Source organism: Mirounga angustirostris, unplaced genomic scaffold (genome assembly GCF_029215605.1).
Source record: "Mirounga angustirostris isolate CCGP_5_RB_7025 unplaced genomic scaffold, mMirAng1.0.hap1 SCAF_3, whole genome shotgun sequence".
In the NCBI taxonomy this organism is placed as follows: Eukaryota; Metazoa; Chordata; class Mammalia; order Carnivora; family Phocidae; genus Mirounga; species Mirounga angustirostris.
This window is the reverse complement of record NW_026991711.1, coordinates 148,718,723-148,735,909: the sequence shown is the minus strand read 5'-3', so window position 1 is coordinate 148,735,909 and position 17,187 is coordinate 148,718,723. Positions and strand designations below refer to the sequence as shown.

Genomic DNA, 17,187 nt, shown 5'->3' with positions numbered 1-17,187 from the left:
TAAGATGGTCAGGGAATTACTGAGAAGATGGTATTTGAGCAATTTGTGAAGCTAAAGGTGGAGCGGGCACCCGATGGACATTTGAGAAAACAATGTTCCACGCAAAGGAAAGAGCCCATGCAAGGGTAAGGTGGGAATGTGTCTTTTGTTTATGAGCCCCTGCAAAGTGAGGCTGGAAGAAAATGGAGGGGAGAATAGAAGATGAAGGTAAAGATACAAATAGTGGGCTGGAATACTCAGGGACCTCTCAGCTACTATGAGACAGATAGGAAGATACTAGTGGAATATGAGCAGGAGTATTATAATCTGAATGTTTTAAAAGAATCACTCTGGCTGCCATAGAGAATAGTCCAGGGGTATCAAGGGCAGAAGTGGGGAGAACAGTGAGATGTGCCAGCTCTCTTCCAACTGCCCCTCCAGGTTTCCTATGCACCCTGCTCTTTGCCCAGGATGCTGGCCAGTGTGAACTCACAGGCTGCCCCTCTTGCTGGCTCCCAGAAGGATCACAGTGGGGAGCACAAACAGGATCACAGAGAGGAAGAAGGGTGAGGTCAGGGTTTTAGTCCCCTGTTCCTCCCTTCCAGTTACTCTGGGCTGGCTACTGCCCTCTGACAAAAGCCACAACTCCTATCTTGTGGCTCTCTCCACCTAATCATCTGGATTCTGGTTAACTGCTCCCTTACCTTAACTGCTCCCTTTCCTATCTCCCTTCAGACCTAAAGGCCCAATTTTAATGAGACCTTGCACAGTACTTTTTGTAAATAGTCCTTTTACTAAAAGCACCTCAAACTATCCCAATTTAAGTATACCATCTCTTTCCTGGCAGTACCCCTAATTCAGGAGTCCAGGACAACAGTCCAGGTGGGAGACAATGGTAGCTTAGACCAGGATGTTAGCAGCAGAATGTCAAGAAGCAGATTTTGATTTGCCAACAGATATAATGTCAAGCATAACTCCAGTTTTTGGCCTAAGCAACCAAAAGGATGGAATGCCATCAACTGAGATTCATTTCTTAAAATCACAAATCAATAGAAAATATGTGCAAATATATTAAAATTGGCATGCAGGACAAAGAATACTATGGCTTACAAACAAATGCAAAGACGCTTCTCTTACCGTTAAAGAAATGCAAATTAATATAACCATATAAAACAATATAACAAATGTAATATATGATATAGATACATAATATATAAAATAACATGCAATATAAAATTGACAAAGATAAATTGACCAAAGACAAATATGGTGATAAATGGTGCTGTCGTGGGTGTCAGAAAACATAATTGAAAGAGCATAAACTTCTGTGAAGAGTAATTTGCATTATCTATCAAAACTTTAAATATACATATTTAAAAATCCCCTGCTAGGACTTTATCTGACAAACATATACATTTGCACAAATACACGAGTACGAGATTTTTCACTACTACAGTGTTTATATTTACAAAAGACTAGAAACAACCTAAATGTCCAGCAACAGGAAATATGAGTTAAATAAATTAGGTTATATATACTAAAGTATAAAATACTATCAGTGATTTGCAAAGAATGAGGTAAATCTACATATATCAATATGGAAAGGAAATATCTACAAAAGATTTATATTGCTAGAGGGGGTGGGAAAGAGTTAGGTGCCTAACAGAAATATTTAGTATATTATTATTTGTGAAGGTTTTTTTTTTTTTTGAAGGAGATACACATATGTAGGAATAAGAAAATTCTAGAAAGATCAAAAAAATTGTGTAGAGCAATTGCCTCTAAGCAGGCTGATGTTAGAGACTCCTATATTTCATTGTATACCCTTTTGGACTATTTGAAATTTTCTGACGAAGTACATATATTATTTTTTCAATAAACAAAAGAGTATATAAAGCCGGATTTCAAAAAAGTAATAAATTATCTTATACTGCATAAAAACCTGTGGTGCTGAATACAGAATTACATCTGAACAATACAACCTATAAAAACTGAACTATAGTTTCATTTTATTATTTCCATTTTGTTAGAAAATATAAATGCCCTGACCATTAATATTTTGAATCAAAGGTATTTCTCCATTTGTGGTAAAGTTGAGCCTATTTACATACTCTTGGGGTTTTCCAAATGTCAGCCATATATGGAAAAAACAACAGGGTTTAATGTAGATGATTTCAAATGGAAAAAAACAAACGTGACCTGATTTCTATTAAGAGTTAGTTAATGACTGACACTCATTTTGGCACGGATCAGGATGTCAAATGGAACAGTCTACATGATTCCTGTTTCACTAATATAATTCCCAGAACTAATATATTTTAGAACTAGCAGGAAACAACAATATGGGGGGAAAAAATTAGTTATCTTCAGGCTTACCTTAAAATATTCTATCAAAGCCCAGGAAATCCAAATTGCTAAAAAAATTTTGTAGAACTATTTTACCAGAACAATGTCACATTATTTCTTTGAAGATTCTCTAAGTTTTCACAAATGTAGATAAATATACCAATACAAATGTGTACAGGATTATATATATTTTATTTCACAGATATAAATTAAAACTCAACTTATTTCTTCTCATCTTCCTTATGCAATTTTTCTCCTCTCTACCATAATCCTGACTGACACAGAAATTTATCTCTGTAGATAAGATTTTAATGTTATCCAAACCATAATGCATAATTTACCCAATAAATGTGGGGTAAGATTTTTTTTTAAGTCAACCAAATCTACTTGAATATAAAAGACTCCTCAACTGGTTTTGGTAGTACCACTCAAGGCTTAGATTTCATTAGGGAGTTGATCTACAATTGTCAGAGAGTCATTCTTCAATTTTTCTGACAGAGAAAAGGACAGAAAGCCTTGTTCCCTCTTCTTAGAAGAGGTACGAAAACATTTTAATAGATTCCCCCAGATTTCTACAGACTAACATTATTAGTTTGAAATTGAAGACACCCAAAACAGTGAAAATACAATGTTATTTTTAAGGCTTTTATATACACCACAAAATTGTAAGAGAAAATAATTTAAGTCTTTTGTCTTCAGGTAACTTTCTCTGGGGATGTGAGTTGCTTATATACATTGTTTTATTAAGTAGTTACATTTAAGTTAAAGTAAGTTCTTTCAAAAATTAAATGACATTAAAATATCTCAAGTGGGTGGAATGAAAGGATTCAGGACAGCTGTCCCCCCACTGCTGAATGTACCACTTTGGCATATGGATTATTTTGAGCTGAAGGCACTTGAGATCCTGCGGGTTCAAGAGAAACTTTTGTCCTTCCCTTAACCACACAAAAGAAGCTAAATTGAAGGTCTTTCCCAGAATAACAGTTATTAACAGAGATAAATTTTAGCTGAGTGACCTATATGTATGGTAGGGCAAACATCTAATTATCAAACATCTGCTCTTGTTTTGTTTTTTTTTTAAGATTTTATTTATTTATTTGAGAGAGGGAGAGAGCATGAGTATGAGCAAGGGGGAGGGACAGAAGGAGAGGGAGAAGGAGGCTCCCCACTGAGCAGGGAGACCGACTTGGGACCCCATCCCAGGACCCTGGGATCATTACCTGAGCCAAAGGCAGAGCTTAACCAACTGAGCCACTCAAGCGCCCCAAACATGTGCTTTTCTTATCACTCCATGAAATGCATTCCTTTCCTCTGAAATCCCAGGCCCCTAGCCCCTTTCTTAGTTCAGAATGACGTATATACCTCATTTTGCCCAACTATCTTTGGAATTTCCATGTCTCCGTGGTTTCCTGGTACTTATGCCTATTAAATCTGGTTCTCTCCTGTTAATCTGTCTCCTATCAATTTGATTCTTAGTCCCGCTAGAAGGACCTTTAAAGGAGACAAGCGTTCTTGCTCCCCAACAGGAGGGAAGGGAAAAGGGGGAGAAATATCAAATAGTATAAATTAAGAAAAGGGACCACTGCTTCAACCTTTACCTGTTGCATCAAATTCGATTGGCTGGCACCCACGGTGAGAAGACCAGTCACACTTGAGGACTTGCCCTCCTTCCACAATCCCAGGCTGAGTAGTGTTCGCTTTGGGTGCTCCTACCAGAAGAAACATCCTGCTAAAACACAAACGGGGAAGATAAGATTTTAAATGGCATAAAGCATAAACAATACCTTATAATTTAGGAAAAGTAATCATTCTCTTGCTATTATTCACAATTTTTTTTAAAACCATTCACTGAGAGCATAATCATTTAGTGTTCTTACATACACACATTATTTAACATAGTTACTCATCCTAATAACATATTATAAGGCAAACTTCAGGGTTACATCTCATTTAAAAATGTGTGCTGGTCAAACTGTACACTTTAAACATATACAGTTTATCATATGTCAATTACACGTCAAAAAAGCTGTGAAAAATGTAGGCTGGCTGGAGTCTGGAACATTTTGTTTGGATTTTTGGTTTTATGTTTTGTGTTTTGGGGGTTTTGTTTGTCTGTTTTTGTGGTCAGCTATAGACTTTCTATATCCTGAATGCTAAACAAAAATATATATATATAAATGATTCTAAGGTATGGCAATTCTATGGGATGCCTGCGTGGCTTAGTAGGTTAAGCGTCTGCCTTTTGCGGAGGTCATGATCCTGGGGTCCTGGGATTGAGCCTCACGTAGGGCTCCTTGCTCAGCGGGGAGCCTGCTTCTCCCTCTCCCTCTGCCTGCCACTCCCCTTGCTTGTGCTCTCTTTCTGTCAAATAAATAAAATCTTAAAAAAAATAAAGTATGGCAATTCTAAATATTAATATTTTTCCTTTTGGAAAACTTGTTTCAGAACTGTTCTATTTCGGGCGCCTGGGTGGCTCAGTTGGTTAAGCAACTGCCTTCGGCTCAGGTCATGATCCTGGAGTCCCGGGATCAAGTCCCGCATCGGGCTCCCTGCTCGGCAGGGAGTCTGCTTCTCCCTCTGACCCTCCTCCCTCTCATGCTCTCTGTCTCTCATTCTCTCTGTCTCAAATAAATAAATAAAATCTTTAAAAAAAAAAAAAAAAAAGAACTGTTCTATTTCATTTTAAGTGACTAACAGATTTCTCTCTTCAGAGAATTAATTAATCCCTGGCCAAAGAACAGGATCAGTATTCAATTTCTTATCAGGATAAAATGAGCAGAAGACAAAATAATCAGGAGTTAAATTTTTAAGCAAAAGAGACTTTTTCTTTAGTTTTTTTCCTATTCATTCAGAGAAAGAAATGGATTGAGTGTCTGCTCTACATAAAGCACAGTGCTGGGCACTGGAGGCACCAAGATGAATAACACAACCTTGGTTCCTGCTCTTGGTGGAGTTTACATTCCATTTGGGAAGAATATAACCAGGGAAATTAGTCATGGTTACAAGTGTTCTGAAGGAAACCAACAATTGGCTGAGAGAGATTATTTGGAAATAGGGAGAGGAAACCTTCTTTAGATAAAGAAAAGTTATCTTTAAGGAATGGAGGGGAAAGACCTCCTTTAGATAAAGAGAAGTCTAAGGAAGTTTTCTGTAAAGAATGAAGAGAGACCTCATTTAGATAAAGTAGCAAGGAAATTTATTTCTAAATAAACCGAGATGTAAAGGATTAGAAGGTCACCAAGTAGTGTTTGTGTGTCAGCGGTCAGGGGCAAGGGGAGAAAGGTGGGATTAGGGAGTGGCATGAAGTGGTAGATGGGAGCACCCCAGGTAGTGGGACAAAGACCCTAGGCAAGAAAGAGTCTCCAAGGGTTTCAAGAAAAGAGGTGTGGCTGAGGCAAGAGAGCAAGCTGAGAGTGACAGAAGATAAAGGCGGGAAGCTTGGCAAGAGCTAAATTAAGCAGAGCAATTCAGATAGGGTAAAACTTTGGATTTTATCATAAGGTCCATCTGAAGCCTTGGATTTTTTTTTTTTTTTAAGCAAAAGGATGACACAATCTAAATAGAAAACTAAATTTGGTGCCTTCTGGGAATAGGATTAAGGAGGGAAGGGAGCAAAATGGAACAAGGAAAGCAAGAGATTTCGCAGCTTTGAGATGATAGTGACCTAGATTGGGAGGGCGGATGGAGAAAGATAGGTGCGGAGACTTGGGAAATATCTGAGGGCAGAATGAACAGGGATCGCTTAAGGGGGAAAGGGAAGATTAAAAATGTCACCTAGGTTTCCTTCAGGAGTGTATGAATAGGAGAATCATTTCCTGAACAAAAAAAGCTTCAAGAATAGGGAAGCAGAAGGCAGATTACAGGAAAACCAAGAATTCAGTTCTCAATGTCAGTCAGAAACATCTGCGAGACACCTAATTGCTAGTCAGGAGCTCTGAAGAGAGTTTTGCCTTAGAGATAATGTACTGAGAATGTCAATTTAGAGTAGATGGGTTCACACAGAGAGAAGCTTCAGAAAGAAGAGGACCAAAGAGCGAGCTCTGAGGAGCAAGGGCATTTAGGAGTCAGGTAGAGAAAGAGCAAAGAGTAAAAGAGAATGAGAAGAAATTGATTTAAGTATAAAAGAAAACAGGATATAGTTATACACAGAAGGCCCTAAATAAATGCTATCACCATTATTTCATTTCCTTATTAACAGTCACTTAAATTCGAGCAAAGAAAATACTTAATTGCCTTTCACTTTTTTGTAAAGTTCTGAACACATTTTAATATGGGATGCACTCATTTTAACCTTTATTTATCAATTTCAATTTCATTTCTTCTGGGTGGTATTTGCTAAATCATACTTAAACTAGTCAAGAGCTGGCTGCATGAATGGCTGGGTTACAGGAATCCTGCTTTCTGATATTTATCTTAAAACTCCATACTCAAAATAAAGGCAAAACTCCCAACCGAACCACACCCTGTTTAATAAAGCTTTATGCAGTCATATTTGGCATCAGTAAAACATCAATCCTGGCTCTTTCTCATCATAGCCAACTGAGTTTTCATTCAGCAGGAAAAATAAAATAAGGTCCCGAGTAAGAGAGCCCTTACCCCCCATGAATAAGAGAGCACTAAGCGTTGTCATCCTCTCCTTACTGCAGTAGAGCTGGGGAACAGCTAAATTACATATATGTGTATGAAATTTTCCATTTCAACAGGTCAAAAATTTGGCCACAAAAATCATAAGACTTCCCCCATTCATCTGGATAAAATGATTTTTGAGTCCATGACCGGGAAAAAGAATATTTCAGACAAGTGTACTTTTCAAGGTCTATACCTGAAAAGACATGGGATCAATTCCTGCAATAGTCCTAATAAGCATAATACAAGCGCAGGTATGCATATGATTTCAGTGCTACGGATAATAGCCAGGTTCCAGATGAGGACAGAAAAGGTGGTTCTCAGAATTTGCCTAGAAATCTACAAGCAAAACTCATTTCTGGACCGTCATCACAGTGCATGTTACAGAATCTTTTATAATTTTTTTTTCAAAGCTTATTCTTCCTACCTTATAATAAATTGCTTCCTTGAAAGTGGGGGACTCTAATTTATCTTTGTGTTTGCCACATAACCAACACTCAAGAAAAGTTTTTTACTTTTTTTATTTTTTTTTAAGATTTTATTTATTTATTTGAGACAGAGAGAGCGAGAGCATGAGCGGGGGAGTGGGGGGTGGGGGTGGAGGGAGAAGCAGACTCCCCGCTGAGCAGGGAGTCTGATGCGGGGCTCAATCCAGGACCTTGGGATCATGACCCGCGCCAAAGGCAGATGCTTAACCAACTGAGCCACCAAGGTGACCCAAGAAAAGTTTTTTAAATTGACAGGTAAGTAGTAAGTAAATTGGATAGTTACAGGTCTCAATCTTAAAATAGCCATGTATAAATAGGCTATTTCCACTATCACCAACCCCTTGAGAATGCAGAAATCATCCTCTATTAAACATCCAATTATTTAAATTACCCTTAAAATAATTTATGTAACATATCTCTTCTTAATCTTGAGTTTCAGATACTTTCTTTACTTGGGCACTATAAGACAGAGAGAGGGCTGGGAAGTTACTAGTGGATGTGGACTTAGACAAAGACAGAAAAAGGACACAGTAGGAGGGTTCTGAATGAAAACTGCACTCCACTGGCAACACAAAGCTCGCCTTCCTTGGATAAGGAACAGGATCAGGAACAAGGCTGCTGCTTTTCATCAGACCATTTGCACATTGTAGGCATAGAAATGATAGTAATTAGATGTACTAATATGGGTGTTCATCATGTTTTCCTAAGCGTACCTTCATGTGCAGTCTTGCACATTGGTGAAATGCCACAGAAATGGTAGAATAATATAAAAGGAATGTGTGAGCATTGTCAATTTGTAAATGCTATGTTAATGCGGGGGGGGGGGGAAGCTGAGGAATAAAAGTGCTTTGTCTAAAGTGTCAACATGATATTTAAGTTACTTTTAAACAGTATTACAGAAAGTTTATAAAAGAGAAAAATGGAAAGACAGAAAAAGTAAACTACCTTAGATAAATGTTAAGTCCTAAGAGGGAGTTGTATAGAGGAAAAATTAAATATTTGTAGAGAATAGGGTATAGAATGATAAAAGAGGATATTTGACAAAATTAAAGAATATAAAAGCAACACATATCACAGAAAACAAAAGCCTGTTGATGTGTATTCGGAAGGTGAATTTTATTTCTGCCACAATAATAGAACAGTCTGTTAATGAAATGCTTTATAAAAATTAAGTAATTATTACTTTAAGTTCATCTAAGAATTAATGTCTACAACAGCTTAGTTAGGATAAGAGAAGTTACAGTGCTGAAAAAAATTTGCAATATAAGCAACACTAACAGACAGTCTGATACTATAGGTTACAATCACCCAATATAAATTAATTCAGAAAATCACTTCTAAATCTCTGAGCCTCAGTTTCCTCTTCTATATAATAATGTCCACTATAATTACTTTCAAAAATTTCTGAATGTGGATAGTAGACAACAGAAAAATCTGAAAGCATCATAAAAATACAAGATGATGGCACTGAAATTAAAAACAACAATTAATAAAACACTCTAATAAAGTAGGAAATATAATAGTCAAAATCTGTTTTCAAAGGGCTTTTTTTCCCCCTGTTTCCTCAAAGGACCATTAATTAACTTAAATGCAAGAGAAAAAAAGGAAGAAGAGTACCAAATGGGGTACTTGCCCTGTTTCCTCAAAGGACCATTAATTAACTTAAATCTCAAGAGAAAAAAAGGAAGAAGAGTACCAAATGGGGTACTTGCAACATTTCCTGACAATGGTGAGTTGCTGGGGAAGATACACAGGGTTACTTGAGGCTGACAAGAGATTTCACTGCTTAGCAGCAAAAATCTGAAGCTGAGCAACTTAGTTTCATATGCCTACAGCTTTCTCCTGCTAGACTCCATCTCCCTCCAAAAAGTTTACCCATGAACAGTATCAGGATCCTCATCCTCACCATTCTTCTCCAATGACTTGAGACATTTCCATTATATGATTTCAACACTGAGATTTACATACATGAGCACACTATTAATTAACATTATGCCAATAAATTCTAAAAGATAAAGGGCAGAGTGTGTGCTGGGGGAGGAAGGAGGAGGAATAGAAGAAAGAGGTAGAGGAAGTGGGGAGAAAGTCAGGGAGAACGTTGGGGGGCAGAGGACGGAAAGAAGAGGGAAGCGAGGTAGAGAAGCGGGGAAAAGAAAAAAAGGGGAGATGAGAAGGGAGAAGGAAGAGGAAGTGAGAGAGACAAGAGGATCAGAGAAACCAACCAGGAAGATGCCCTTCAGATGCACTTCCTATCCAAAGTATACTTTAAGGGCAGTTGCTTCAGGGAATGTGACCTTCAGTACCAAGGAGAGGCAACCAGCCAAACAATGACAAGTCCTTTTTTTAAACCCTCCAAATGAACTAAGTTATTTGGCTGCTTTCAGCACTGACTTCTCCAAGATAAAGCATGTTTAATATAGTTGGCTGACTCTGGGCAGACCAATGAATGAGCCTTCATCAAAAGCAACTTTTGAAAAATTATCATACATATATGAAAAATGAGTATAAAATAGCATGGCACGAATGTTTTTTCAGAGCTGTAATTCCAGTCTCAGATTTACTTTTCATTAAAAAAAAAAAAATGCTACAGAGTCAACATTTATATGATGTAAAACAGGCACAGTAACTGTAAATTCTATACATTTTCTGTTTTCTTTTATAAGGTCTTATAAACCCTGGGTCTTAATCAGGAGAAATCAACAGAGTTTGCTTTTTAAATAATAAGGCTGTAGTCTATATATGTATATTATTTATGATAAGAATAAAGAACCAATATAGCCAGATCCACACTAAATTCACAAAAATGAGCTTGCATCTCCTTGTAAAGGGTTATGAAGATGGTTACAACGGTGAGGGGGAGAAATGGCGCATGAACGTTGAAAAGGACATGCGGATTGTGACAGATTGAAATGGTCTTCATCCGAGTAAAGCAGTCTGGAGTTTCTCTCTAGCCACGGGAGCACTGCTTTAGAAATTTTAGTAGAATACCAGATCAAAAAGATGTTTCAGAAAGATAAAACTATTAGGAACACTTAAGATCTAAGAGCCAAATGATGGGCAAAGTGATGAGGAGGATCTGAGTGCCACAGACCACTCTTAGGACCGTGCTGAAATAAGGAGGCTGAAGTCGCAATGGAAAGCAGAGATGAATGCAAGAAACATTAACAACCAAGAATTCCTAGGACCTTCCGTCTGGTGACTAATCACTGACTAATATTAGTGGAGTACAGGAGGAGAGACAAAGAAAAATAGAAAATGAGAGGGAGGAATATGAAATTATTTCCAGGGCAACAGAGAAAATGATGGCACCATTAATAGAAACAAAGGTGCAACTGACCCCACTTGGTGAAAAAGAGCTCATTTTTAGTTGAGGTAAGATGGGCTAGTCAAGGAGAAATGATCCACAAGCTGTTGGAATATGAAGTTGGAGCTCTATTTTTAAATCCAAGATGCTGCCAGGGAAGCAGTTTTATTTTAAAAGCTCTCCAGGTGCTGCAAACAGGAAGTTATGATGGAGAACTACCAAATGTTCTGCAAGACCTTCTGTGACAAGGGCACACTCACCCTCACCTTGTCCTTGGGGTCACAGGAACATGAACTGTAAATAAGTCTTCATTAGTGTTTTTTTTTTTTTTTAAAGATTTTTTTATTTATTTGAGAGAGAGAGCGAGTGTACGGAGGGGCAGAGGGAGAGGGAGGTGAGAAGCAGACTCCCCTCTGAGCTGGGAGCCCAACTGGGGCCTCAATCTCTCCACTCTGAGATCATGACCTGAAATCAAGAGGCTGATCCTTAACTGACTGAGCCATCCAAGGGCCCCAGGATTCATTAGTGTTTAATAGGGAAAAGGCAAGAATTCTAATCCAGTGTTGCTCATTATAGCATTATTTAAAAATAAATACAGATGTAAAATGAGAACCATATAACTTATATTTGAAGAATAAATAAGAAAATCATCCAATTACTTTCTTCTTAAAAATTAAAATTTGAACAGGAAAATTAAATGGAATTTAAATTTCATACCCTGTCTTTTGATCCCACCTTGCCCCCTTCCCCACACCAATCCACCCAAACAAATAAAGATTGAAAACCCGAGGTGCCTGGGTGGCTCAGCCAGTTAAGCATCTGCCTTCGGCTCAGGTCATGATCCCAGGGTCCTGGGATCGAGCCCCACATGCTGAGCAGGGAGCATGCTTCTCCCTCTGCCACGCTCTCTCTCAAGTAAATTTTTAAAATCTTAAAAAAAAAAAAAGACTGAAAACCCTCTGGCCTCAGTGTCCTCATCCATAAGAATGAGTTTATCCGCTTCCCTACTTCCCCTGGTGGTTTGTGCTATAGAGTAAAGTGAGATATCATAAGTACATAAGTAAAAGTGCTTTGTAATTTATAAAATAGGCTAACCAACATAAGATATCATTATTATAATTAAACCTGGGGTACAATTTTTAATTTTTCCAATTATTCTCCATAAGATAAATGTGACTCTATTTCATGGCCTATATATGATCTTTAAATTTTATGTAAGTTTGGCAATATAGTCACTGTAAATTAATGCATACAAGAAAAAAAGTTATGGAATGCTAACTTTTTTTTTCATAATTTCTAAATCACAATTTTTGTGACTTTTCACTTTAAACCTAGGACTCATTACTGGAGGGATTTTCTTGAGGACTCACCTTAATATTTTTCCTTAATTTATTTTTCCTTTTCTTTAATAAACAGTGATTCATTACTTTTCACAACAATATGGAAATAATTCAATACCAATTTTTAATAACAACAAAGTGAGATCTAAAATAATTGCTGTGGGTACTTATTTATCTTTTTTAATTTAATTTTTATTTATTTTAGAGAGAGAGAGAGAGAGCACGCAAAGGAGCAGGGGGAGGGGCGGGGGAAAGGGAGAGACCGAATCCCAAGCAGACTCCTGTGCTGAGCTCAGAGCCCAGCACAGCTCAATCTCACGACCCTGGGATCAGTTTGGGCGCTCAACTGACTGAGCCACCCAGGAGCCCCCCTGCTGTGGGTATTTAGACACCAAAAGAAACCAGAAGAGACCCGAGAAGACTTCATTACTGTTGCTTCCGCATTAATCTAGGCATTCTTCCTTCAGGAGAAAGGAATCTTTAATTAGCAAACATTTTTTTTCTTTTTTCTTTTAGAAGTTTATAATCACACCAAGGAACAACAACAATAAATGCAGCTGCTAATAGAAACGGCATCCTCATATACCTTGGATTCCAATGCTTGTTAAATTTAAAGGCATCTTTTACAAAATTAAGCATAATTTTACATTAATTTTCGTTAAATCTGAAAAGTTCAGTAATTAGAAATCTGTTTCTATGTATTTTTTTTTTAAGTCTCAAAATTGATGTAAATTTTTTAAGGTAGGCTAACGAGCTCACTTGTCTATCAGTAACAAAGTCACTGATGAACATTTCAAAATATTATATGGAACCAAACCCAACTCAATTTTACCTTACCATTGAAGGCCCACATGAGAGGTCATGTAACCTGTGGGTTCATAATATATTTGATGACTATAATGATTAGTCAAAGATTAGCCATCCAGCCTTGTAATCAAAAATAGTCAACACCTCATGCCAACCGTTCGATATTACTGCATTTTCCATAGTAACAACACTTAAGGTTTATCATCTTGTCGTTACCTTTATACTACTAAACTCGGAGGATTGCCACAGAATTACTCCCACCATTTGCAAAACATTCCACCAACTATGAAGTATTTAAGTGTTAACTCTTGCTAATTTAAGTACCAACTCTTGACAAAGGACAATACATATTTTTAAAATTATTAGAATTTCTTAATTAATTAATTAAATCTAAAAGAGCACCCCTGAGAACTAAAATCTGTACCATAAAGGCACACACTTAAAAATATCTGGAAACAGGGGCGCCTGGGTGGCTCCGTCATTAAGCATCTGCCTTCGGCTCAGGTCATGACCCCAGGGTCCTGGGATCCAGCCCCCACAGGGAGCCTGCTTCTCCCTCTCACACTCCCCTTGCTTGTGTTCCCTCTCTCACTGTCTCACTCTCTGTCAAATAAATAAAAATACAATCTAAAAAAAAAAAAAAAAAAATCTGGAAACAAAAAACCTTTTAAATAACAGATAAAACTGACAAAATGATTAAGTCAAATGACAAGGTAGAAAATGTTGCCCAAGTTAACAATTATTTTTTTATCATTCTGGAAAATTTGTGCTCAAGAGAAAGCAATGAAACTGGAGACAACAAACAAAACTGAGTTCACTACATAAAACAATGTCTAGTTTCCACTAACTGCTTCCAACCAATTTACTGCTGCAAAGGTTGTCACCAAAATGAATGGTAATCAATACTTGCACGATAAGAATAAATCCTGCTGAACCTTCTAACAGTCATGAAATAATATTTAGATCATCCTCAAATTAGGCACGAATGAGTTGGAAAAATGGTCCTATCCAAGTACTGACCATCAAAATTAGCCTCCCTCTCCCCCCTCAAAAATAATACCTTCAATATAGAGAAAATATAGAAGGGGGAAAAAATGTTACTATTTCTAAGAGCTTGTAAAGAGCCCTAAGAGAAGTTTGCCTCTTGAAAACAAGATTTAAACCTCAGAAGACATCTAGTGAACATTTATTAAATCAGTATTTCTAACGCTAATATGGAGGTGAGGTGGTGACAATGAGGTCAGCGTTCAGTAAAGTCAGAGACAACTTTGAATCCAGTAATGACATTAACTCTGTTACAAATCCTGACGGCCTTTTGCAACGCGAAACGCTGGCAATTTGAAAACGTAACTGAATTCTTAAATACTGCAGTATTCAAATGACCTAGAGTGAATGAAAACTCAGCAAACACCCTTGTTCTTTCTGAACAATGACCTAAATAATGAATCACTATAAAAAGAACACATGACACACTCAATTCATCCGTTCACCCTCACATGTGCAAAGGTCTGTCAGTACCAGCGATAAGACACAATGAATTCACTACGACCGTCTGGTCCTTTTAGTCATCAGCAAGTCTGTAAAAGGAGTCGGTGAGAAACAGAATCAGAGAGGCGGAAAGTGTGGGGGAGGGCTCGCGCAGGGAGAGCGAAAGGGACTGGTGTCTAAGTCTGGCAAGCAGACAGGCTACGGGGAAGGCGACCTGGTACCCGAGAAAAAGACGTTCGGAAATGAGACGGTCCAAGTGCGGGACCGCGGCGGAGGCGGCGCGGAGTCCGGCGGGGCCAGCCTTTGTTGCTTTCCCACTTCCCCCGAATTGTAAGCACAGGTCTGCCTCGAAGCCGTTTCTCTCGAGGAGAGGAGAGGGGGGAACTGAGGGGAGGAGGTGGGGGCCGCGGGGGCTCACTTCCCCAGACGTCTCATCCACCCCGAACCGAAACCCCCCAGTGGGGGTGGGGGACACAGACAGACAAACGCCGGGCTCCCTCGCGGAGACTCCCCCTCGGGAAACGGAGGGTGGGTGCGCGCGGTGGGGGAGGGGGCTGATTCCCCTTCCAAGTGCGGCCACTTACGAGGACGCGCTGGGCACGAAGAAATCCACCGCGAAGCCGAAGTAGCTTCCTTCGGGGCCTGAGTATTCGGCAGGACTGTCCACGTCGAGGTTGAAGGCGCCGCAAAGCGGCAGCAGGAATCCGGGGAGAAGGAACAGGAGGCGGCAAGGGCGAAGGCGCAGCGGCCGGCGCGGCGGCGAAGACATCGCCGAAGTGCGCGCGGCGCGCCGAGGCCGGAGTCGCGGCCACCCCTCCCGGAGCGCACGGCGTCCGCGGCCCGCCGCCGCCGCCTTCGCACGCCGAAACCGGCCGTCACTCGCTTCGCGGCGAGTCCCGGACAGCGCCGGAGGAGGCAGGAGGGCTGAGCTGCCGAGCGGCCGCCCGGGAAGGGGGGCGCAGGGCGCGCGGGGCGGGGACGGCAGCGCCGGCGGCCCCTCGCCTCCCTCCAGCTCTGCCGCTCGGCGCCCGGGCTCGGGCTGGCGACTGCGCGGGTGAGCGCCGCACCCCCGTCTGAGAGCGGCGGCGGGCGGCGGGAGGAGGCGGCGACGGGGGAGGGGCCGCCGGGAGGCCGCGCCGCCGCGCAGGAGGAAGTGAAGGGGGAGAGTCGTCCTGCGCCTGGGGAGAGCTGCGCGCACTTCCGTGCGCGGCGTCGCCTCCTGTCCCGGAGCGAGGTGCCTGCGCCGAAGCCGCGGTCCCTCAGAGTCCCCGGCAGCGGCCGCGCTGTCGGACGAGGGCCTCAGACCCAGCTCCAGAGGGCGAGCGGTGGATGAAGGGGTGGCCGAGCATCCCAAGCCGCTCACCGTCCAGGGGCACCCCTCGCTCCCCGGTCGCGCCGGGAACTCCCTGCGACTTCGGTTGAGAAGTGAGGAAAGCTTTATTCGCCTCTCGGCTTCTGCCCCTTGAAACCCTGGCAGGCGCTCACAAGCGGAGCTCTGTAATTAATGGTCGTCCCCCCTCCCCCCCCCACACTGAACTTAATTATAAACTTCCAGAATGCTAGCACAGCCTCTTCCAGGCGAGTTGTGTTAAAGCTGAAGTTGAAGGATCGGCAAAGCAAAGAACTGGCAGTAATAGTTTTAAATCAAGTCGAACTGGTCGAAACCTTATTATAGTTTATTAGCTGACGTTGTGTGATTTCGAATAACTATCACTGATTTAAGACATTTGGGTAGAAATATCATTTTAGAGTTGGAAGAAGGAATGTGCACCATTGAAGTAAGGCCTCTCTGGACATGTTGCTTTTGGTGTGTTTCACGGCGTCCAGGCTCCTGACAGTTCGACTGAGAGACTTGAGAGCAGGATCCCTGACCTCTTTCTTTATATTCTGTGGTCCTACCACCTTGCCAGGCAGAGTGAGCCATCAATAAAATGTTGAGTGGAGTTGAAATGATGAGTAAACTTTGCCCAGGGACGTGACTTTCCTATATTGTGTATCATGTGCTGAAGAATTTGGTGAACAAGACTGAGAGTATAAATGCATTGTATAGACCTTAACAACTTACAAGTACTAGAACAGTAATTTTGGATTATTTTCCCAAAGTAGCTATTAAAACTCAATCACAATGCACATTAATCTCATAGCTTTTAATTAATCCTGTGAAGGAATATGTATATAAGGAGAAATGAAATGTCTAGTTTGAATTTATAGTACTTAATTGCTTTATATATTTTGATTCTTAAATTTATCTAAAAAATATGCAGCAAAACCTTGCCCATGTTTCCCAAACCACGGCCCAGCACTTGTCTAGTCTAAAGGAAATTACCATGTGAGACAGGTGATCCTACACAAAAACCCAAAAATACAAATGTACCTTTCCCCTCACTGTGTTCCAGATGCACCTAAGAGGCGTAAACTCAAAGGGGCTTTTATTCCTTAAAAGCCTGATAACCAATCCCCTTGGAAATCCATCCAGACAAGAAGGGCAGAAGAGTGTGGAGGTTTAAACTTAGATGAGGGCGCCTGGGTGGCTCAGATGGTTGAGCGTCTGCCTTCGGCTCAGGTCATGATCCCAGGGTCCTGGGATCGAGTCCCGCATCGGGCTCTCTGCTCCTTGGGAGCCTGCTTCTCCCTCTGCCTCTCTCTCTCTCTGTCTCTCATGAATAAATAAATAAAAAATCTTAAAAAAAAAAAAAAAAGTAAACTTAGATGAAAGTTTAGTTTTAGGGAGCCCTCCCACTCCCCAACTTCTGATCCAGGACAGAGATCCAACAGACCAGAAGAAGGGAGGAAGAACAACAGGAAAAGG

At 40.4% G+C, this 17,187-nt stretch overlaps 1 protein-coding gene and 1 long non-coding RNA gene across 4 annotated transcripts in view; one reads left to right on the top strand and one right to left on the bottom strand.

Annotated features, from left to right (window-relative positions):
- Positions 1-15,465, bottom strand: part of ITGAV (integrin subunit alpha V) — a 95,461-nt gene extending 79,996 nt beyond the window's left edge. The window contains exons 1-2 of one of the 2 annotated variants that reach the window (XM_045868390.3): positions 14,963-15,465; positions 3,924-4,054 (exon numbers count right to left, since the gene is read on the bottom strand). In XM_045868390.3, coding sequence (XP_045724346.1) covers positions 3,924-4,054; positions 14,963-15,147 — 316 coding nt within the window. In that variant the 5' untranslated portion in view covers positions 15,148-15,465. The remainder of the gene's footprint in view (positions 1-3,923; positions 4,055-14,962) is intronic. The other variant, XM_045868392.3, reaches the window with a different exon arrangement.
- The window catches only part of LOC135363901 (uncharacterized), an 89,140-nt gene continuing 86,376 nt past the window's right edge, over positions 14,424-17,187 (top strand). For both annotated transcript variants that reach the window (XR_010410243.1, XR_010410244.1), the window contains exon 1: positions 14,424-14,718. This is a non-coding gene — a long non-coding RNA (uncharacterized LOC135363901). The remainder of the gene's footprint in view (positions 14,719-17,187) is intronic.